Source organism: Pleurodeles waltl, chromosome 9 (assembly GCF_031143425.1).
Source record: "Pleurodeles waltl isolate 20211129_DDA chromosome 9, aPleWal1.hap1.20221129, whole genome shotgun sequence".
Lineage (NCBI taxonomy): Eukaryota > Metazoa > Chordata > Amphibia > Caudata > Salamandridae > Pleurodeles > Pleurodeles waltl.
Genome location: NC_090448.1, coordinates 153,589,338 through 153,614,516, shown reverse-complemented (window position 1 = coordinate 153,614,516; position 25,179 = coordinate 153,589,338). Strand labels below are relative to the sequence as shown.

Sequence of the window (25,179 nt, the reverse complement as noted above, 5' to 3'; positions counted from 1 at the left end):
AAAGGCAAAAGGTCAGGAGGCATTTCCTTACAGGGAGAAATTTGAAAAGTAGTGTCCTCTTACTCCAGTATTGGAACTTTCATAGATTCACATGCTTAAATCATTCCCCGTCGTCGAGATGGGAGTCACCGGTACCTTAGAAAAGACAATGTCCCCAAAGACATAACAGCAGTAACATAAAAAACTCTACATTTTAGTAATCTATCCAAGTCCTTATGTAAAAAGGACCAAACTTGAGCCTCGGCCAATCAGACTGCCCCACCCTCTAGAACCCTCCTGAGAGAAGCTCCAGTACCTGTGATTTTCTACTGCACATCGTGCTAGGGAGTCTCCTCTGAGCTTTGCTCATTTTGTTCCTGTTGGAGAAGATTTGTTCACTGCATCTTAATTTCTTCTTTGTTATTGAGTATTTCTGATTTACCCTCCCACTTTTCTGGAGCCTGGCTTTACCAGCACAATGTCTTACAGAAAGAGGAAAAGTCTCTTTAGAGCCTGCAGTACTTGTGGGAAGAAAAGGCTCCATTCTGAGGATCCTCATAGAGATTGCATATATTGCATCTATCCTGACCATTCTGCTACTGATTGTAAGGTGCGTTGTACCTTTTCTTCAAAAACTTTGAAGGATAGAGAGGGAAGACTGTTAGTATGGCTCCAGAAGCTTAAATCAAGGAAAAACCCTGTTTCAGACAGTGAGGAGTCTTCATGGTCTTCTAAAAGATCCCAAAACAGGCAAAGATCGCCTCACTCTGAAAAGGGTTCAAAACAACCCTCAAAAACTTTCAAAAAGACCTCACAGGGGGCTGGTGAAGGCCGCTGTCTCATCGCCTCAAGAGAAAAGATCTTCAACGTCAAAGGAGGTGTCTAAACCTTCTACACCTCCACCAAAAGGTTCTAACTACGTTCAGAAAGCCTTCCTCAGCTCCTGACAACAGACCGTCGACGACGACTCGGTCATCAACAATAACATATACAGCAGCTGCATCGACGGTGACAGTTATCAGCCTCTCGACTATGGCTTCCTGTTCGTTGACAACACCTGCGTCGAAATCTAGACCGTCGATGTTGAAGATAAAAATGTTGTCGTTGATGATGATTCTGACGATGACACTGTTGACAGCACCGTCAACGACAAGGATTCTGATGACTACGCTATCAGTGGCGGCACCGTTGACGGGGACTTGTGCGACTTGGCAATTGGAGACGACTTTGTTGACGGAGAAAAATACAGGCCCTGACTGGGAGAGGAGATATAACTCCGAGAGCCACATCCCCAAGTAAGGTCACCCCTTTAATTCCAACTCATATTTTGGAAGAAGATTCTGATGATGATGGGCCGTTTGGGGCAGCCCATAGTCCTTCCCAGCTTCATGTTTAATGTCAGGAGGATGAAGAAGAATATTATCACCAGTATTATTCTCCTCAAGGACAGCAACCAAATGTGCCAGAGGATATGGTCTGTATACCGAGTTCCCTTATCCCTGATTTACAACTGATGTTATCAGAATATAAAAAGAGGTTTCCATTGGCGCCATAATCGGGCATACAAACATCGCCTCCTCCCTCTGTGCCTGCCACTCCAGTGCCACAGCCTAGGTTGTCTCCTAGATCGGCGAGAAGTACCCTGCGAAGGACTTTCATGCAGGTTACTAACTCCTCGGATGAGGAGAGGGAGGAAGGAGAGCTGCAGGGTGCGCATTCGGATTGGGACAACTATATATTGCCGACCCCTTCATCACCATCGCCTACCCCGTGGATTCTCCCCCAGGAGACATTGGGTGTTTCCATAATCAGTTTGAAGAGCAAAGAGATTTGCATTGCTTATGCCATCTAAGCAGATGGATTGTTTTTTATACGACTTCAAGGAGCCTTTTCAAAAGAGTATCCGCTTAATACCCATAGTGGGCTACATTTTGGAGAAAGGTCTCAAGGTAATGAGGAATCCAACTACGGGGACAGCAGTCTTACCTAAGTTAGACCAAAAATGTAAGGCCCAGAAGGCGCCCCAGCCTGTCTCATTGGTCACCCAAAGCCAGACTTGATCATAACCCAGGCAGCGCAGAGGTGTTAAAAAATATTGCTCCTTATCTGGAGCACCTTTCGGAAGACTTTAAGGTGAAGTGAAGAAGATCAATAGATTGCGCATTGTATATTGTCACCACTTCTATTCAGCAGTTAGTTGGTGGGGCGGTGCTGCGACGTCTGGGCTGACTTAGAGCGACTTCCTTTCGTCCAGAAGTCCAGAATAAAGTATTGGACCTCCCGTTTGATGGGGAGGCTCTTTTCGGTAAGCACGTGGCTGAAGCCCTGCAAGCCATCAAAACAGATACAGACACTGCAAGGTCCTTAGGAACCCTTCAATTCAAAAAGATGCTTTTTCGTGCCTCCAGGGGTCGAGGAGTTCCATCAAACCTTTTGTTACCCCTCCTATACTTCGCAGCAGTTCCGACCTCAATATTCTCAGAGGCAACCACCTCAGGCGTCCTATTCTAGACCTCTAAAGAGGCGGTTAGACGCCAATGACAAGATTCAGGCTCGGGCTTCAACCCAACCACAATTTCAAAGGATAGGAGGAAGGATATCACACTTTATTCGGAAGTGGCAACAAATAACGTCTGATCAGTGGGTTTTAAAGATTGTTCAATTTGGCCATACTTTAGAGTTCATTCAGCACCCACCTTCTCGCCCTCCTTATAACTTCTTTCAAAAGGATCTAAAACAACTCAGGCTGGAGGTGGTGACCATGCTCAAGAAGGGAGTGATCAAGAGAGTTCCTTCTTCGTAACAAGGCAGAGGTTTTTACTCCTGTTTCTTTCTGGTGTGCAAAAACTGGGAGTCTTGGCGTCCCATCCTCGATCTCAGGGACTTAAACAAATACCTCAAACGTCAAACCTTTTGCATGGTCACATTGCAAGACATTCTTCTCCGCATGAATCACAGAGATTTTATGACCACCGTGGATCTGAAGGATGCTTACTTTCATATTCGGATTTCACCTGCTCACAGAAAATATCTGCATTTCAAGGTAGCCGGCAGCCATTTCCAATTCACGGTTCTTCCATTTGACCTGAAATCCACCCCAAGAATCTTTACAAATTATGTCTAGCTCCGGTAGCTGCTTCTCTAAGAAAGAAAAAACTTCAAATTTTTCCCTAGTTAGACGATTGGCTAATTAAAGCATGGTCGTATCAGGACGTTCACGACTCAACGAGGGCTTGCATGGGATTATTTGACGATCTGGGCCTCACTCTAAATTGGAACAAGTCAAAGATATTGCCAACAAGAGTGACGACCTTCTTAGGGGCGAAAATCAACACCATCAGGCAAATCGTTTCCTTCGGTCGAGAGACAATAGAGGCTCATTTATCTAACAGAGTACAAAGAAGCAAGTCTCTTTCAGTGCGCAGCTACAAGTCGCTTCTGGGGATGACGTCTTCTTGCATTCAGCTAGTCCCTTTTTGTCGACTGAGAATAAATCCCCTGTAAGAGAAACTAGATCTTCAATGGATTCAGAAAGAAGGCTCATTCAACGACTTAATCACAATAACTCCTCGAATGATCGAAACACTCCATTGGTGGGCAGACCAACTAAACATCACAGTTGGTCTTCCTTTTCTGCCTCCTCGACCTCTGCTGGTCATTACCACGGATGCCTCTCTGAAGGGATGGGGAGCATATCTTCAGGACTTTCAGATCAGCGCAAGGTGGAGCAACTCTTTCCGGAAATATCACATCATTTTCCTGGAGTTGAGAGCGGTTTTCCTGGCCCGGCAGGCTTTCCTTCCCAGGATAAGGCACTCGGCGGTTCTCATGAGAACAGACAATACTGCAACAATGCATTATTTAAACAAACAAGGGGGAACGAAATCTCTTCTTCTATCTCGAGAATCGCACACTATTTGGAACTGGGCCATTTAAAATGGCATCAGTTTACGAGCGGAACTGCCAGGAAGACAGAACGAAACAGCAGACACCCTCAGCAGGCTGACGTCCTCATGTCACGAATGGGAGCTGAACGCAGAGGTGGTCGACCAAGTTTTCAGGAGGTGGGAGAAACCCAAACTGGATCTCTTTGCAACTCCACAGAACACCAAATGCCGCTCTTATGCAAGTTGGGTTCACCATCCGGGCTCATGGGGGGAATGCATTTTCGATGGCATGGTGTGGAATATTTGCCTACACTTTTCCACCCATTCCCCAGATCTGAAGAGTACTTGCAAAGATCAAAAGTGAACATTGCAGACAGATCCTGATAGCTCCGTATTGGCCTCGCCAACATTGGTTTTCAGAACTCCTGCTGCTCTCAGAGACAGACCACATTCAGCTGAAAGTTTCACCACAGCTCTTGACAAGGAACGAGGGTCAAGTTTTGCATCAGGACTCCAAATCACTAAAGTTATCAGCTTGGCTCCTGAACACAAAGAGTTTGCCCATTTAAATATTCACCCCAAATGTCGGGATATTCTTTCAAAAGCCAGAGCAGATAGCACCAACAAATCATACTCTTTTAAAATGGAAAAGATTTTGTTTGTGGTGTCTTAAGGAGCAGATTGATGCACTGCTGTTGCCACCAGAGCGAATATTGCCCTATCTCCTCCATCTAGCGTCCACGGGCTTGGCGCTTGTATCGATAAGGGTTCACTTGGCGGCCATATCTCGCTTCATATGTTCGCCGACATCGCCATCTCTCTGGTCTTCTAGATTGGTCAAACAATTTCTCAAAGGGCTCTTCCGAGTTTTTCCACCAGTAAGGCCTCATTCTCCGTCTTGGCAGCTCAACACGGTTCTCTCTCAGCTTATGAGACACCCATTTGAACCAATTCACAGAGCGGATTTGAAGCACTTATCATGGAAAGTAGCTCTTTTGCTAGCCCTTAATTCTTCTAGACGGGTCAGCGAGACCCAGGCATTGACCATTCAAGAGCCTTTCCTTCAAGTTAAACATGATAGAGTGATACTTCGTACTAACCCGAAATTTGTTCCAAAGGTGCCATCAGACTTCCATACTAATGAACCTTTGATTTTCAGATCTTTCTTTCCGAATCCGTCATCTCTGGTGGAAAGAGCTCTTCACTCGGACATCAAAAGGAATCTCAAATTGTATTTGGTGAGAACCAGACATTTTCGAAAGACTACACAATTGTTTGTCACATAGAGTGCCCTGTGGAAGGGACAGGCCCTTTCCAAGCAGAGTATAGCCAGGTGGATAGTAGCTGCTATAAACGTTTGTAACCAAGCAGCTGGTAAGCCTTTACATTCTTCAGTAAGGGCACACTCCACGAGATCTGTATCAGCGTCCATGGCACTGTTTGCAGGTGTACCCCTGCAGGGACATCTGCAGAGCAGCCACCTGGAAAAGTACTCACACGTTAATGAAGTACTACTGTCTGGATGTAATCCATAAAGGAGATGTAGCGGTTGGTCAGGCGGTCCTGCGACATCTGTTTCAGTAAAGGTAAGCTCATTTTACCTACCACCATCCTTCTTCTCTGATACGCACATTGCATGGTTTAATTATTGTTTTCCATTTGCATATAGTTCTGATCTCACTTAAATAGGTATGCTAGTAGGTTACAGTATCTTTATAGAATATAATGCTATCATGTCTTTACAGATAACTCAGCGATCTGTCACTAATTCAAATGATATATAGTCAATGCAGTGTGCTCAGAGTACTGCTTTATGGTCTGATTCAAGCATGTGAATCTATGAACGTTCCAATACTGGAGTAAGAAAATAAGTTACTTACCTGTAACTATAGTTCTCCAGTATTGGAATCTTTCATAGATTCACATGCGACCCATCCACCTCCCGGGGGAAACTCACCTTCATTATTTTCTTTATCAACCTTTAAGATACGCTCTAGTACTTAGAAAATCTGAGGTACAGGAGCTTCTCTCAGGAGAGTGCTAGAGGGTGGGGCAGTCTGATTGGCTGAGGCTCAAGTTTGGTCCTTTTTACATAAGGACTTGGCTAGATTACTAAAATGTAGAGTTTTCTTATGTTATTGCTGTTATGTCTTTGGGGACATTGTCTTTTCTAAGGCACAGGGGAATCCCATCTCGACGACGGGGAATGATTCAAGCATGTGAATCTATGAAAGATTCCAATACTGGAGAACTATAGTTACAGGTAAGTAACTTATTTTCTTTATCTTGTCCACCTTAGGGGGTGTAACTGGCATGCAGTGGGCACTCCTCCGTACTTAACAAATTTTCCCGCCTGTGCTCCCTCCTAAAAGTGGGTCAGGACCAGGGGGTCGGTCATCTCTGCCATCTAGAGAGACCTGGGTTGCATTTCAAAGGCGGCAAGGCCTTCCATCCAGCTCTGGACGAGGTCAGTCTAGGGTGGCTGCACTAGTCAATGAACACGCCAGTAGCTGGGTAGGTGGTGCCCTCTGTGTGCATTTATTACTAAACCCATCACTGAGGTCAGTGGGGGTTTATTATTATGATGTGTTTGATACCAAACATCCCAGGTTTCAGAGAAGCCATCGATTATCTTTGTAAATCGTAATGACCAATGTCCCGCAGATGCATTTAAAATGGCTTCTCTGTGCACTTGCTATGTCTCAGAATTGACACAGCATGGGCATATCTGTTCATGCATATATGCCATCATGAGTCTGGATGCATCCAGCTTTAGGGGTGACTTACTCCTAGCACATGCAGTGATAGGGGACCTGTCGTATTTTCCATTTAGCCTGCACAACAATAGCCTGCACAACACACGCAGTCTGCAATGGCAATTAGTGCTGCAGCTCTCAGAGACCTACCTTAGTACCCCAGGCCCTGGGTACCAGGGATACCATCGTCTAGGGCGTAATGAGTCTGTCAATTGTGCAAAACTACTATGCAGTTTTGAGGAAAGAAATCTAGCAAAGAGTCAAAGCCACATGAGGAACCAGGCAAATGGGGGGCCTAACCATGTCAAAAAGGGTGCTTTCCTACAATCACTTTGAAGAGGAACTATCACTATTAACAGAGTAGTTTCCCAGTGCAACATTATTGTAAGGGGATCTCAGAGGCAGTAAACAGTCTTTTCTTATGCCACCTCCACTCTATTGTGATAATAAACCGTAGTTCGAGTAAATGTGTCAATACACTTTTGTTACAGATGTCCTAAATAGCATGTTATTGGGCCAGGTTAATTTTTACTATCATGGCATAAGAATATATTAATTTTATAAAAATGTGGTAAGTTTATTTTTATGTATTTTAATCTTATCAAAATGATTAGATCTTTAGTAGTTTATATTGTTTTTTATTTCTAGATAACTGGATTAGTGAATTTAAAGAAGCTTTCGTGTGTCAGTTTTGCTGGTGTTGATAGCCTTGATGATGTAAAGAACCACACATATAATGAACTGTTTGTGTCTGGTGGCTTTGTTGTTTCTGATGAATCAGTACTTGATCCTGAATCTGTACCAGCGGGTGAGACATTCTTTAATTTTCTCATAATAATTTAAGATTGAAATTTAACAGTGTATTCTATTTCTTTTTCTAAAGTGATAACGATGCCAGTATCTAAACCAATATGCTCACTATCTGTGCAGAAGGGGATTTTACACATGCATTACTCAGTCATAGCCCTGTGTTTTTTAACTTGCATAATGTTCAATCTTTGCTTGAGTTACTCTATGCTTTTAAGATATTCAAGATTATAGAAAAAATGAAGTTGCATTGTGTGGATATGCAATTTTCTTTAATAACAAAAAAATTAAGTAAGGTCTCAATTGTGCATTTGAATGCGCACAATAGACATGCTTCATTCCGATGCTTACCTCCCAACCAAATCATTTATAATTTACTACCAAATGTTGAAGCTGCCGCAGCTCAAAGCTTTTTATCCAATAGACTGTGACACACTAGTGAAGTCAGCATCACAGTGAGTCATACAAACGTCTTCACTGAATGTGCTGACAAAATACCCACATCAGTGATGACAAAAAGCTGGAACTCAGCAGTACACAATAGCTACCACCTATATGAGGACTTACAAGTTTACTCATGTATAGCCTCCAACGCTAGTATGCCAACTTCAAAGTGGTATCCATTCCACTTGCGTAAGGTATCAAGATGGATGACCTACATGATGATGTACAAGCTTATTCACACTTGACCCCCATCACTAATATGCCAACTGTAAAGAGATCTCCGTTTCTCTTGTGTGAGGCTTCAAAATGGAAGAAATAGACATCTTGTGACGTACTCCTATCTTGATGATTAAGTCTCAGCAGTGCACCAACACACTTGCAAAGTCATCATACTAACTTGTCCTTCTCAAAAGACTCCAGGTCAGTTTCTGTGCACTAATGTGGTCCTTCTCAACAGACTCCTTCCATCGCTGTTGTGTTTTTGTCCAACAGCAATCCTCACTGCCCTATATACCTCCTGAGCTGTACTATGGCCTGCCGACAACAACTCACAAATGTCATGTTTTGGTGACTTGTCAACACACTTGTCACAATTGTGAAAAATGGCCACTGGAACTTCACGCTGTATGTAGGCCAAGTTTTATTCCACTCACCACAGCCGCAGATTTGCCCAAAGTTGCCTATTAACTGTCCACACTTTACATTTGTACACTTTCTGAAATAGAATGTCTTCATAACATTTGAGTAGCTCATTATACAACAGTGTGCCAGTGAAAACGTACATCCTTTGAAAGCACACCTCTCAGATTTATTATGTTTATCTCTTTCTCTAGCCCAGGAAGGTTCTGCACTGGGCAAAGATCAAGGTTACATTTCATCCTTTTTGATGTTCCTCTGCCTCCCTGGTCAGCCCATTGAGTTTTTTCCTTCATCATGCTCCAGTAGTACCTAAATCTGGTTTTGATTTTCTTGATGGGACCCTCCTTTGAACCCCTTCAGTTGCCAGTTGACCCTGAAAACGGTGGCCATCACTTGAGCACATAAATTAAGCAAGTTGCAGGCGCTGTGTTTTTGTTCACCCTTTACTTGTTTCTAACCAAACTGGTTCCTAAACTAAAGTGTCTTGCCTGTACAAGGTAGTTGCCCAATTCCAGATGGGGCAATTCACTACTGTCACACCTACAATCCCCCCACCCCCAAACTTGACAAGGAGGAGGAGAGACAACTTCGACTGGACCCTTGTAACGCAGTCAGTTTTCACACTGATCAGACGAAGGAGATCAAGTCTAATTGCCAACTCTTTGTTGCGTATGTAGGCTGCAGAAAGGGAGAGGACCTTGTCACAGTGGATTATATTCTATAATAAAATCTGTTGTACATTTGCTAAGAGATAAGAAGGAACCACCAGAGTGAATCCATAATCTTCACTAGGCTTCAACGTCTGCAGTAGCCATGGGTGTAACCATGCCTGAGATTTGACGTGCAGCAGCATAGGCTTCCCTTTGCACTTTTACAGGGCACTATTACTTTGACTCTGTAGTGCAAAGGAATGGCTACTTCGCTCATTCCCTTCTACAGGATTGCTTGTCTGGCTGCTCTATTTAAGGCCCACCACCTAGGACAGGGTACTCTAGCAGTATCTATTTAAAAAAGTTAGGAATATGGAGGTAGAAGGATCCATCAGAAGACAAAGTTACTTATTTTTGCTAGCAATCTTTTTGGTGCATACTCTACTAGCAGTTTCCTCGCCTATTCACTGCCGCATTCTGAAGAATAGTCATAGACTTCTGAAATTGATAACGTTTTAACATAGTTTATTGCACTAGGCACTCACATTCAGTCTGAATCTGTTCTCATCTCTAGCTCAAAGCTCTCTGAAAAAAATGGATGAAGAATTGACTTTGTGAACCAGGATGGTGTTTTATGGCTCAGCAGACTTCACACTCGGGTTGCATTTTGAGTAGAGGTGTATCCAAATCCACCTACCAGCAGAGGAGAACTATAACAATATGTTTAAGACGTGTGAGTGTAGATATATATGCTGTGCATACTTTTGCCATATAGTGTTGGGTCCAGATGTGTGCAAGTTGTTTTTGTTCGATGAAGTTTTTTGATTCACAAGTTGGTGTGACTCCTCCTTGTGCTGGTAATGCACATGGTCATCGGCTCAGTTTTTAGATTGTTTTCTTTCTGCTATCGGCATTGGATGTGTGCTTCAGTGCTCTGGGTTGAAACCTCTGCGGTGCTTATTTCAGCCTACACAGATTCCTCCCCTCCATCATTATTGTTCTTCAAACTCTTCCCCCTTACTCTTAGTGTTGGGTCAATGATTGTTAATTCGCTTAAGTGGGTTTGAGATCGACCATGACTCCAGATGGGCCTTGCCCTTCAGGGCCTACCTCCGTCTCATCCACGACTCTCCACCATGGCTCGTCGGGGATGGAACAGACACCATTCAGATACTGTCCTCACTGGCACTTGAAATATCCAAAAAGCGACCTTGACCAGGTCTGGAATTTCACCTGATCACAACGCGACTGCCTGCAATGCCTGTCACTCATTCTGTTGCAAGAAGTCTGTTCGTGACCGTTGAGCTTGTCGACTAGAAATGTTGTGCAGAAGTGGCAATGACACCTCAGACATCTTCTGTCCCGAGGACATCGAAGGGGGAGCATCATCCATAACCTTCAGCTACCGATAAAGAAGCTTTCTGCCCCCGAGGAAAGCTCCAGCTCGGTGCTGAAAATCTAAGATCTTCTACCAGCCCTGCAGTCTGTGAGTACAGCACCTTCTCCTCCTAGACACTGCTTTCAAACTGAGCAGCCTGCCACCAAAGTGCACACAGCCACTCTGGTGTACCAGTCAGGCCTACGGACCGCCACTTCCTTTGCGCCATGGTCGGCCCTAACAAAATACTTTGGACGCTCTGCCCAGCTCTAACACAGCACTGAAGAAAACATCAAAGCCGACCGCTTCAGCTCTGGCTATTCTGATGCCAGCACTAAGACGACCTTCGGCACTAACTGCTTCTGCCTCTGCACTTACCAGACTCTCAGCGCCAAAACTGAAGACTCCCTTGGAGCTGAGACCTTCAGCATCGACCAGCAGATCCAAACCGAATCTCCACAAGCGGCGATCGACACTGTAGGAAGCTGGCTTAGTATAAGGTGTACACCTATAGGTGAGACACCCTACACCGAGTCCAGGCACCCCCTTAGTGATAGTTAGGCTTAGCTAGATAACCAGAGCTCTCTTAGATGTAGCTGTGGAGAGCAGATAAGGCTTATCCAGGAGGGTGTTAAGCGGTTGCAGATACCACACAGATCAGCCAGTGTAGTGCACACAGGAAAGAACCACACCAGTGTTAGAAAAATATGTCAGATTTATTATAACACACACTCCAGAACTAACCGAAGATATAGCCACACAAAGATATACTTAGCAAAATGTAAGTAAAGGCATAACATAACATGGCCCCTGTAAGGGGAGGACCAAACCAAATACTAAAAAAAATGGAATACTAAATCACTCCCAACCCACACTACCACCCAAGGACCCTTAGGACTGGGGAAGTACTGAATTTCCAAAGGTAAGTAGGTAGGAATCCCCAGGCGGTCAGTCAGTCAGTGTCTATAAGCTAACATGGGAAAGTCGCAGTTGGAGTTTTCATGTTCTAGGACCCTTCCCAGAGGACCCCATAGAAACCCGGTTGGGACAAGGGAAATTGCATAATGCCCCTACCCGTGGATACCCAGAACAGTGGGCTACCTACACCAGAGTGCCCAGATGCATAGGGGTGAATTTGTGTCAGAACCTCCCTGTGAAGTCATTGGGGATCTTGGTTGTCCAGCTGCTGTCGCAACCCATGGACCAGGTCAGTGGAACCCAGGCGTGGATTCCAGAAGAAGAGGACCTAAGGAGAGAGGGGACAAGTGGTGCAGGAGATGCTTTCCAGTAGAACTGTGGTCGAAGAAGTAAAGCTGTGGAGTCCAGGCGATGCAGTAGGATCTTGGGAGTAGTCCACGAACTCTCCTAAGCCGGTTGTCGAGTTGCAGGGGGATCAGTGGTTAGCGGGTCCACCAACATTCCTTGGCAAATGCAGGAAAGCTTTGCACAGATTTTGCAGGATTTGTAGGGGCCAGCAAGGCCTAGGAGACTCAGCTATTGCAGGTTAGAGAGGGCCAGCCCTCAGCAAGCAGGAAAGCCAGGAGGAATCACTGGACTTCCCAGAAGGACCCTCTGACAGCAGGCACAGGGAGTCACAGTGAGGCCTCTGCAAAACAGCCAGGAGGGGGGTGCCCAGGTCGCAGGAGTTGCAGAGAGGACTTACTTCTTGGTACTGTGTAGTGCTGGAGGCTGGGACTTCTTGGAGCTAGGAGGTCCTCTGGCTGAAGAGCCAACAAGGCTTGGCAATGACGAACAGATGCGTTGCACAGGTGGTCTAGCCAGGCAGCTCCAGTGAGGGTCCACAGACTTCTCAGTTGCTAAGAAGACAGGTCAGTCCTCTTAGCCACAGAACCACCACGTGTGTTGTAGCGCCAAAGAGAGTCTGTGACACAGCAGGATCCTCAAACCGGTTGTCAGTGTTGACGTGCCTGCCAATGCAGGGGAGTGACTCCTTCATTCGAAGGGAGATTACTTCTTGCTTTCCTAAGTGCAGGCAGTCTAAACACACTGACACCAGCCAAAAAGTGGGGGTAACTATGCCAGAATGGTACTACTTTCCTACAGACTCCAGAAAGAAATAACTGGTCACTCATCCCCACACGGGCCGGATCCTTGCCCGTTCTCTGGGGTCTTCAACTGCCCCAGCTTCCAAGCACCTGAGCTGTCCATCGAGGATGCTTTGGATGTTCCGGTTGCAGCAAAGCAGTGCAAGTAGATGGATAGGGCGACCAGCCCTTTGCCCCACTCTCAACCATCCCCTTACCTTGTTTGTCAGCCTTCACCTTCCACACCTACTCCTCCAGGGGGACCCCCTTGATATCACACCCTGAGGTTTTCCTTATTCTGACATTGGGTGGCAGGGTGGAGGGACGATAAGTATGACATCCCTCCACAGGGTGATGCATGGGACTCTTGTGATGCAGGCCCCCCAGAGACACAGACCCTAAGCTGTACCCTGCCAGGCCATCTCCTCCGGACAATTCTACACCATATCTGGAGCATGCTGGTAGAGTGGTCCTATTCCACAAGGTGGACCTTCATACAGAGCCCTTAGAGGAGTACTTCCACTTTGAAGCCCTCTCCTCCACTCAGCGCTTTACTCAATACCTCCCTGTGCCTAAGGATATGCTATGGCACCTGCCTGATAACTTTAAGAGCCCCATCCAAGCCTGGGTCTTAATACTCAGGGTAGACCAACTCTTGCCTGACTGTAGCAATCACTGCTGCTCTTAAACGGTCCACCTCCCAGGCAAGTGGGGCTGCTCTGCCTGCGGAAAAAGGTAGCAAGCGCATAGAGGCCTCAGGGAAAAGGGTAGGCGTGCAATCTGCCAACCACTGACACATTGCCAATTCAATCGGTCTTTTCTTGCGGTATGACCCACTAGGAAGAAATGGTGGAGCTCCTCCAATACATTCCAAAGGGACGCAGGAAGCGGATACATGAGATACTCTCTGAGGGAGAGCAGATATTTAACACTACCATAATGCTATGCCCTAGATGCTGCAGACACTGCTGCCAAGGGAGTTAATTTTAGTGTTTTTTTACACACACACACCTGGCTCCGTTTCTCCAACTTCAAACCAGACGTTCAACAGCATTTGCTGAACATGCCCTTTGATGGGCAGCACCTCTTTGGCCCAAAAGTAGACCAAATGTTATTAAAAATGAAAAAGGATACATAGAAGGCTAAAGTGATGGGTGCACTTCAGACACCTTCTCCTCGTGGTGGCTCCTTTCACTGGACCAAGAAGAATGGGGGCTCAAAGGCCACCTCCCCTGAATACTCCTTGTCTTGCCAGCGCACCCGGGGAAAGCAGTCTCACAACAGAGTCTCCATGTCAACTACTTGGAACTTCTAGGCATCTCTCTACCATTGAAGGCTTTCCTACCTCACCTGATAGGCAGGGTTTTCTTGTCCACACTGATAATAGGACAGCCATGTATTACCTTCAGAAACGGGTGGCACATGCTCTTCACAACTCTTGCAGTTATCCCAGAGCACTAAGCGATAGGCTGTCTGTCGCAAAATTTATTTTCTGCCCGGGTACCTTCTGGGGACTGACAACAACTTTGCTGACTTCAGCAGGATGCTGCAACAAGTCGACAAGTGGAAACTCTATCCGTAAGTCCTTCTCTGCTACTTCTGCATTTGGGGCTCTCCAGAAATGGACCTGCTCGCAACTGCAGAAAACACCAATTGCCCAAACTTTGCCTCCAGGTTCCTACATACACAGTCCATGAGCAGTGCACTATGGATGAACTGGTCAGGGTTATTTGCCTATGCTTTTCTGATTCTCCCTCTCCTTCCATTTGTAGTAGGGAGGCTTCGGCAGATGTCGTTCATCCTGGTGGCTTCCAAATGGGCTTGCCAACCATCTTTCACAAACCTGCAGAACTCTCTCTGGTTCCACATGAGAGGGTCCTCAGCAGGCCTGACCTTCTCACTAAGAACCATGGAGAAATCAGGCAGAATTTGGATACCTCAACTTTCCTCCGCAATGCATGAGAATTTTTAAAGAAGCATGCAAACCTATCACCTGGGCCTGCTATGCAGCAGAGGGGAAAATATCAGTGTGCTACTGTCACTCAAAACACATAGATCCTTTTGAATGCACAGTGCAGGCCATTATTTATTTCCTACTATACCTCCAGGTTTCTGGTCTAGCCTTCGCCTCCATACTTCTACACTTTCTTCCGTGGCCACCTACCTTCAGAATAGATGGCACATCTCTCTCTTCAAGATTCCAGTCATTAAAGTTTTCATGGAGGGTGTCAAAATGGTCATTCCATTTTGAAATTCCTGTGTTTTTCCTGCAACCTGATTCTGTTGCAGAACAGGCTCTCCGTACTTTGGACATAAAGCAAACCCTTTGCACTACATTGACAGAACTAAACCATTTAGAAAGGCACAGCATCATGGTGTTGCTTTCTCCAAACCCCACAAAGGAAAGGCTGTATCCAAGTCAGGTCTTGCTAGATGGATCGTCAAATGCATCCAGACATCATATGGCAAAGCTGAAAGGACTCTACCAACTTTTCCTAAAGCCCACTCCACGCAGAAGAAAGGAACCTCTATGGCTTCCTGGGCAACATCCCAATAGCTGACATTATGCGAAGCAGCTACTTGGGCCTCACCACATACTTTCACAAAGCATTACTGTGTGGATGTACTAGCAAACCAACAAGCTAATGTTAGACAGGCAGTACTTTGTACACTCTTTCAGTATGCTGCAACACCTACAGGCTAGCCACCCCTTCTTGGAGAACAGCTTTACGGTCTATGCACAGCATGTACATCTACAACCACACATGCCTCGAATGTACAATGTTACTTAACCTGTAAGTATCTGTCTGTGGCATGTAGTCCTGTTGATAAACATGTGCCCACCCCCCTCCCTGGACACCTGTGGCTAATGCAGTCACCTTTGCTATCTTCTCTTCCTCTTTTGTATCAACATCTCTCTGTTCATTACTTCGCTTCTCATTCCATCCTCACCCGCCATGCGGTAAAACACTCTAACAAGGCAGCCGATGACAATGCGTATTACCAGCAAGAGTACGAGTCACACTACCTTGTGACTCAAAAGTCTTCTTTAAAAAAAAAACAATTTTCACACATCTGGGCCCAACACTAGATGGCAGGAGTATGCACAGCATGTGAATCTACAGTACTACATGCCACAAACAGATGCTTACAGGGTAAGTAAAATTTTCCTTTCCAGGTCCAGTCTTGCACCTGGAGATGTTCAGAAGAACGATTGTTACCAAAGGTTATAAACTTTTCCATCACTCATAGGATGGCTGGATAGCCTGTGAGCTTAACCGGTTCCAATGTGATAAGTACATTGGAAGAGTTTTTTGAGGAAACTATTTCTGTGTTTATGAAAACAGTAGGCTTATAGGAGAGGCCTTTTTATTGCTTAAGAAAACTATTGGGTATTCACTCCATTATGCACACAGGATGATATTTTGAGGGAACAATCTCTGTGCAGGAGTAAACAATAGCCTTATCACAGCCATAAGAAAACAAATGACCTTTTACTCCATTGAGGCACATGCATATCCACAGTAGCACACTTAAAATTATCTATGTGTAATATGTATTGCAGCCCAAACTAGGGTCACTGTACCATCATTGTGACTTGCAAATTGTAACAAATCTCAATTACTGAATTGTAAATCACAATGTACAAAGAACAAATTGAAGTTATTTGTGTCAGTCAGACTTTACTGATTTCCAATTAACATTTCCAAATCACCTTTCTCTCTTTACCGAATCACAATTTTTGAGTCAGTAAAAAGGGAATGTCAGGGTGGCAACCTGATGACCTAACTAGCAGAAAGACAGTCCTAACATACTTTTTAGTCCAGAAAGCAACAGAGTGAAGATGCTGAGTGTCAGAGAATTTGAAGAACACCCGAAACAACAACCCAAGAGCAAACCCAGGTTAAGGGAGCAAGAATAAGAATGTGCCTTATTAGTGGAAAAGTGTGCCACACATTGACCAGCATTTTTTAGCAAGACTTCACTCAAAGCGAAATATGATTCCGAATACGTCAGTGCAATAGGTGTGACTTCAAGAGCACCAATTCAATAAGGTAAATTGAAAAGACCTATGCTTCTGACTCAAGAAAAGATGACTAGAATGCTTACTGGAAGAGACCGTCCATTGCACCACATGCCAATCAAAATTAGTAGACCAAAGAAAGTACCATGTTGTCTGAAGCAATATCGAGAGTGTCCAATATTGATGTGTCCATGTGTACACAGCCACCAGGTGAGTCACAGAATATTTAATGTGAAGGCATTTGATAACAATGATCCAAGTCAAGGCAAATAAACATTTTATGAGAAACATCAAAGCTGTGCTATTCATGTCCATGCAGCACTTTATTTCAGGATATTGCATGCTTGGACTTTTAATATGTCAAACCGGGACAAAAAACCTTTACAACTGTAGATGTAGACTTGAAACTTACAATAACAGTCATACATCTATTCACAAGTTACAACGTACAAAAATAGTGATGAAATTTATGTAAAAATTATAACTCCCTATATACAAATTACAGGTTTATATACATTTAATCCATGGATGTAAAAACACAGGAAACAAAACTGGCTGGAGATGAGGATGAGGTCATTGTTAAATATACAATAGGTCACAGTGACATTCCCCACCACCAGCACCTCTTCCACTGAGCCAACTGTGAGATGTTGTAAAGTGCCTCCTACAAGAACTCCACATGATTCACCTACTGAGACATGATCACAACCATTTACCCATCACACTTCAAGGTCACAATTGTATCAACAAACACTATAATGCTCTGCAGACTTGGTGTCGGACCTAGGCCAATCTTTGGTTGTTTGTGGTGGATGTGCCAGCTCGAAGGGAGCAATGCTGTCTGTACGGTGCCAGCAAGCTATGGCAATGCAATCCCTTGGAGGGCTAAGACTGATGTGTTGATCACATATGTTCAGTAGGACTTCCAATCTTTGCCACATTATTTAGAATCCCAGAGAGAAACTGTCACAACATTGTCCTTCAATACACGTAGATAGTCCTACTCAAAATGGCATTATTGTCACAAGCGTGAAAGGATAGGCCAGCATGTGAAGGCCGTAGAGCAATTGGTCAATGTGACATGTCCTTTCAGTAAATCCAATCAGCATATAGACAGAAATGGCTCAATGTAGCCAGAATGTTGCATAAGTTGTAGTGCAAGTCACGACAGCCCTTGAAGACCAGCAGACTTTACAAGTATGATGAACATGAGGCAGCATCAGGTCACAGTATTGTATTGGTGCTAGACATCCATCCATTTGCACATCAGCGTTCTGCTCTGCTTCAGACTGAGAGGGATAAGGTGAAAGGAATGCAAAGAATTCAGCACTCTTAGTCTGAGTAATGTATTTATTAAGGCACTTCCCAGGTTACACGAAGATAATGTGAGCACTTACTGTGAATGCAGCAATACATGTGCAACTCTTAAAATAATCACACCAGTAGAATAATAATGATCAAAAACTATGCAATACAACAGCAAACAATGAATATCTTTATATATGCAGTGACTACGTATTCATGCATGCACACAGCAAAACGAAATAGTAAGAATTAAAAATGCATCACCATGGGGCTTGAATCCAACAACATCCTTTGCTTGTCAAAGTCAGGTTGTGGGATCCTTCACAACTGGAACAAAGGAGACCACCCTCAATGGGACTATTTTATGGGCAATGCATCCATTCTCAGAGTTGAGTTCCTTCTGTTTCAGCTGTCAAGCTTCCCCACCTTACAGTCTTTAAACAAACTTAAGAGAAAGGTTTTAGAAACCCCCCGTCCTTTGAGTAAGTTGTGCATTTCATGCATTGACTGTATCAGGTCAGTGTTGAGAAAACACGCATCAGACTGGCCAAATCTCACAGTGCTTTTCCAAGACCAAGCTGTACCCTGCTCTACCATAAACATTCTTAGCCTGGTACCTTGTTATATACATGTTTCCCACGTTTTGTTCCTTTCCGTGGTGAGAAGAGCAAAAACTGGTTAACAAAGTGTGCATGAAAACATACCTGCGCCACCAATGTGATGGCATTTGTAGCTAGGTTAAGCACAAAATGGAGACTCCGGTCAAGATGGAGCCGGTGGTTATATTCTGATAGCATTACACTCCACCCTTTGACCAGTGACTCTCATAACATACTGGTCTAAAAGTAACCCTTTTTGGTCTAAACATTGTAAGCAGGTTTTGTATGCATTGTACACAGCAACATAGCATTGTTAAAATAGTAATTACTACAAATATCTTGCCTAAAATATTGTGTAATGGCCTAAAATTGGGCAAAAAAAAAATGACCAGTCCCACCATCCTTTGTCTAAGTCTTTTACTCATGTCACCAATTCATGTAAAGTGTCATTATGTGCCTGGATGGATTTAGAGTGGCCTGATAGATTAAAACAGCATAGGCCTTCAAATTCTGAGCAACCATGATCGAGCTTTAACAGTAACTAATCAGTAGCGTCCTTGTTCTGCAATGCAGCTTTTCTAGTATCTTGTATATCTAGAAATAACTAAACAATGGAAGTATGGTTGATGTTCTTCACCATTAAACATGCTAACTTGTTAATAACTTGAATATTATAAACCGCTAATCCTCGAACTCCTACAATAGAAAGACTCAAGCTCATATATTGTGATTTAGACAATAATTGAATTTCAGAATCACAATCCTCGTATATTGAACTGTTTCCCTTGGATAGCGAATATATACAGAATGAAATGCAAACATCAAGAGTCCTAATCGTGTAAAGGTACACAGTCCACCAGTTATATTAGCAGGAATGTATGTAAAAGTGGTATTTCCACAAGAGAATAACCATCCCACAGGTGGTTTGACATGCTTGATGTGACTAGTAGCAGACACCATGTGAAGACAAGACATGTCATTGTCCATTCGTTTTACAATGTTTATCGGTTCAGTAGTAACAGAGTTTGTTGTTCCCACAGGATCTCTTGCGGAGACCCCGTTGTTGCCTCTAGGGGTAGGTAAACACATTTTCCTATTTTGTGGGAATTACAGGTCATTTGGTAGCATACATTGCCGGTGGTAATATTGTAAGTAATCACTAGAGTCAAGTTGTCCCATTTTTTATCCAGTACTTCTTGGCAAGGTCTACAGTACTCGTAAGGACTAAAATGGGATAACACATCACTTTCTTGAACGTCCCCATCTTTGTTAGTGACATTAAAAATGAGAAGTAAAACCTTTGCGGGCGTCGGAATGGCCACCAGACAGTTGGATATAACATCCACCATACTTTGCATGGGGGCCATGCAAAAATCCGACCAGTTAAGCACGACTTGCGCCAGATGTGTCCAAATATTTTCGGTCAAGTGTAGTAAAGGTGTAGATCGGCGTGTTCAGTCAGTCATTTCGGAGCTGGGGGCCCAACCCCCCACACATACACACCCGCCCTAAAGGAGACCACGTAGCACAGCTAGCACACAGACACCATGAGGTATGATCTGTAAAAGAGACAAGTATGATTGTTCTCGCAAATAACATTTATAAGCTGGTAGAGGCTCCCATCTCTCCTTCCCAGGTTTCATGATCAGTAAAATATTATCATTTGCCTTGGCAATGATCTCTGCTGGTTCTGGAGGATGATTGGGGGATTCTACCTACACCTTAGCACCAGGTGTTTTTGTCATTTGAGCCAAAACCTCCCTCTCCACGCACTGTAAGAAGGGCTGGGGCAGACCCCTTTTTCTCTATTCCTCAATACACTGGTATAATCACAATCTGAGCAATTCGGTCTCCAGATTGTATTAAGTCAGTGTCTCCCCTATTCAGGAGAATGGTTTTGATTTCTCCTTGATAGTGTGCATTGATCACCCCCCAGACCTGAATACCTTTGATTGCCAACCCAGATCAAGGAACAATCAATCTGAAATGCTGCAGGGGAATCTGTATTTGAACACCTGTTTCACAGAGTGCCATGTCTCTTGGTTTCAGTGTGTAAGCCTTTAAGGCATGTAGATCAAGACCTGCAGATTTTGGTGTGGCTCGGTAAGGAGCTAAGGCTCCTGGTTTTATTTATCAATATATGATGGTGTTGGTCGCTACATGGGGTTGAATTTGTAATGCTGGGGTTAACATACTCATCAGAGAATTCTCTGCATTTGTCAGTGGTCTGTTATTCAAAATTTGAAGGGCTTCATTTGAATGCTCTCTCCAGTTTTTCAAGGTTCGATCTGATAGTTTCTGTAATTGGGCTTTTAGCATGCAGTTCATTCTCTCAATCACTCCTGCCACTTGTGGATAATATGGAATGTGGTAAATCCACTCAATATTGGGTTGTAAACAATAGTCTTGTACCAATTTTCCTTTGAAATGTGATCTGTTATCACTCTGGACTTGGAGTGGGACTCCATAATATAGCAATAACAAGTACAGAGTCTTTATGGTGTTATGTTGGGTGGCACGTTTGCAAGGGATGGCAGTCAGATAACCAGTATATGTGTCCACTACTGTGTAAGCATTTTGACACCCGCCACTAGTTGGTAGTGGCCCAGTGTAATCAATTTGCCATATCTGCCCCAGTAATTTCCCTGTACCCAACTGGCCTTTGAATATTTTTTGGGACAGATTTCTGTTGTGTGTGTTGACAAGTGCGACATTGCATGATCACAGTTTTTATCAAGTCTAGAGGAATGTGCATCCCTCTAATCTATGCCCACCTGTAAGTGGCTTTCTTACCCAGATGTTCACATTTTTGGTGCACCCATTTAGCTATCCCCACCAAGTCAGAATCCTGTGTCACCACTTCTGCCTCTGAGATTTTGGCTTTGTCGTCTGCAATGGAATTGAACCATCATTCCAGTGAATTGGTGGGAATGTGGGCATCTACATGATACACTGTAACAGTACTTTGCGCTAGCATTTCTTGCCATAACTCTTTGCCCCACACCTCCTTTGAATGTATTTTCCAGTTATGTGCATGCCAGGTGGAAAACCAAGTGGCTAACCATTGTCTGATACACAGTGTACTATTCTGCATATTGACTACTCTTCCCTTCTCTTGTAGTGGCTAACGTCTTGATGATTGGGTTATATGGACCTGCTTTCCAGTGTCTTTTGGCCCCCCCACATACTTGGTTGAACCATCGGTAAAGCATGCGTGCTTCCTACCCTCAGGGGACACGGATTCAAATGGCTCACCCCATCTCACTGGTGTCTTTTATTTGTGGCACCACCTGCACCCTCTCATCATCCTACACAGGGGCTTGTGACGCCTGTTCATGTAGAGCTGCTGGTCCCACTCTGGCCCTATCTTGTATGTATCATTTCCAACATATAATACTAGCTCATTGTGCGTGTCTGATTCACTGAGTTTTAGGTGAACTCATTACCTACTGCGTTATAAGAATCTCTAGTCTCAGAATCACATTATGACCTAGGGTAATTTGCTCAGTATCCACTACAGCCCAGTAACAAGCAAGTAACTGTTTCTCAAAGGAAGGACATCGCTCTCCAGCATCAGGTAGCTTTTTAGTCCAGAAACCCAGGGGCACCCTCGTTCTTCTCTGTTTTTTCCACATGCTTCAATTTGCATATTGCCCCTGAAAAGTTACATGCAACTCAATGTCTCCTTCCTGTTCTGGCCATAAATCTAAAGCCTGTTGAATCGCCTCCTTTGCCAAGTCAAACACACACACTGCTGTTGTTTTCCCCTTTCAAACTCATGTTTCTTTCGTGTCACTTTGTACAAAGGGGCCAAAATTTGACTCAAGTGAGGGATATGCTGTCTCCAAAAACCAAACAATCCCATGAATCGCTGCGTCTCCTGCTTCGTGAGGGGAGTGCCAAATTCTAAGATCTTTTGTTTTGCCTGCGGCAACACCTCTTTATGTCCCTGATTCCACCGAATTCCTAGAAACCTTCACATTTTGAAAGGGACCGTGTGTCTTGTCTGGATCCACCCTTTACTCTGCAAGAGTTCCACAACCCGCTCCAACTGAGTCTACACTTGTTCTTGTGTCTCTCCCTGAATCATCACATCATCAATATAATAGGTCAATTGCACCCCTGGAATGACAGATACTTCATCCAGGTGTTCTGCCACCAGCTGGTGACAGGTGGTGGGTCTATGTATATACTCCAAAGGCAAAGATAACATCTTAAATTGTCTGTTGCAATGTGAGAAAGCAGCTTGCTCTTGACAATCGGGGGCCAATAGTATAGAAAAGAAGGTATTGGCAATATCAATGGTTGCATACCATGTCCCCTTATGTTTCTGTATTCTTTCAATCAAACTGATGGTGTCGGGGACCGTGACCGTCAAAGGGGGTGTGTATTTATTCAGCTCGCGTTAATCAACAGTCATTCTATTGCGCCCATCAGGTCGACGAACAGGCCACCATTCAGTGGTGGTTGGAGCTATCATACCAGCCTCAATCAATTCTTGTATATTTTTACTTAATTCCTCATGCCCTCCTGGAATGTGGTATTCCTTTAAGCAGAATACCTTGGTTGCCGGAGCACCTTCACTGGGGGTATCTTTAGATGGCCCACCCTCATGGCTGCCACTGAAATGTATCTCTTTGATCCAAATTGATAACAACCATCATCCAAGTACAAAGTCATCCCCTTTAGAATGTCAATTTCCAGTGTATATTCTAGGAGGGGCACAATCAAGAGTATATTCTCTTTTTGGTGTTCTTACTATTTTCATTTGAACAGTAGTCTGCACCACAGGGGGTTGTTTTCCACCCAACCCTGTGATGGTGTAGTGCTGACAGGTAAACTTTTTGGGATTTCCATAAATTAAAGAGGTCTCCGCTCCGATGTCGACTAATGCCCGGGCCCTTTGAACATTTTCAACATGGGGTCTGGCCCATCCCTGTACCGGAACTTGGCCTATTTCCTAATCTGATTTAAACCTGTCAACGTTTGCCCAGGTCAGTCTGGATATATGTTTTCATATTTGCGAGCAGATTCCTCTTGTTCCCTGTTCTCTGCAGTTAACCACTCTCTTTCCAAATCTTCCTCCTCTTTCCCTTCGTGAAGAAATTTTTTTTTCCCTCTCTGTTTTGTCCTCCTGCATCTGTGGCTGGCCCAGATTCACACGTTTATTATCTTGCTTGTTAACCTTCCTGCCACCTTCCTTTCGGTCCAACACTATTATGGTACATGTCCCACAAGCTTTTAAGATCTATCCCATCAATCTGCTCCTTGTTGACACCATCCTTCAGTAATGCCATAAAAATGTCTCACCTAGATACTCCATTATCTGTGCGACCCTCAGACCTTGAGGCTCTCTCAGGTTTTGTCCAGTCACCAAACTCTCCTAGCTTGCCAACTGCCTCCAGCATGTCTTTCAATGCCTGTCCTGTCTGATTAATTAGGAGAGTCATTATTACTTGCTTGTAAGCTGGAGGAGCAAGGCAAATTATTTTATTTTGTACTGAAATTGTCAGTGGAGCATCCAACAAATTGTGAGCTTCATCCAAGAGAATAGTATTTATTTTTATTTATTTTTTTATAAACACATTTGTATTATTTTCAAAGAAGAAGTGCAAGACAGTTGGCACAGATAGCACAGTGAGATCCAACTCCAAAACATCATTAACAATTGACAGTAAAGCATTCCAGGAGACAAACTTTGTTTCAATTCTTGACATCACATTGAGAGTCAGAACCCTGCCCTGGCCTATGGCAACGTTCCCAGCCACCGTCCCCATACCTTCTTATATTTTCGAGGGCAACCCCTAGATTCGTACACCAGTTTTTCTTGGCTTTTGCACCAATCTACGAGAATAGCAGTTTTTATACTTTCTTCTTTAATACTTTATATAGCATCTCTCAACGCATACCAAGGCTCATCAATTGGCGGCCAGTCTGATATTTCTGACTACATCCCATAACTGCCAATTGTAATAAATTAGTTGTTCCTTGATTCCCATAACTTTTAAATTGTTCCTGTATTATGGGGTCAGTGCTAAAAGTACCAGACTTTCTTGAATCATCCCCATCAAGTGCCACACCAGAGGTACCTGTGTCAAACAACCTCACCATCCACGTAAGTAATGCTTCCCCAGATTTCTGTTTGTATCTGTCTATAATATCATTAACTTCTTGCTGGGTGTAATCTTCCAGGGAGTGCATCGCAATTCCTCACGGGTTCTGTGGAGTGCCCTGGATCGTCTGTCTAAATATTAGCTGTGTGCCAACCACTTTCGGCTTGTCTGGCTCAAACCGGCCCCCACCTTTTTTATCTTCTTCATCACTGGAATTTAAAAAATCAGTAGTCTCCCAAATGTTGATTCCCCATTTTTTGGGGTCCCAATCCAACCCTGCTTTAGCAATAGCTAAATGAACTTTCTTTTGATTGACTTTACCCCTTCGTTTCCGATACCTGTGTTGAGCGACTTTGACAACTGCCTTTTCTGCGACAGACTGATACATATCTGCCTTATCTTGCAATAACGTATTCTGACAAGACAGCATGATTACATTAATTTTAGTTTCAACCTGCTGCCTCTCTAATTGCTGGTTTTCCTGTTCCTGTTGCTTACATGTTTCATGCATTTTTCTACTAGCAGTTATCAGAATCCAGCCTCTTTGGCCTAA

General features: G+C 44.1%; 1 protein-coding gene across 2 annotated transcripts in view; it reads left to right on the top strand.

Annotated features, from left to right (window-relative positions):
* The window catches only part of TASOR (transcription activation suppressor), a 773,668-nt gene that overhangs the window by 647,028 nt on the left and 101,461 nt on the right, over positions 1 to 25,179 (top strand). For both annotated transcript variants that reach the window (XM_069206460.1, XM_069206459.1), the window contains one exon: positions 7,271 to 7,430. In XM_069206460.1, the coding sequence (XP_069062561.1) occupies positions 7,271 to 7,430 (160 nt within the window). The remainder of the gene's footprint in view (positions 1 to 7,270; positions 7,431 to 25,179) is intronic.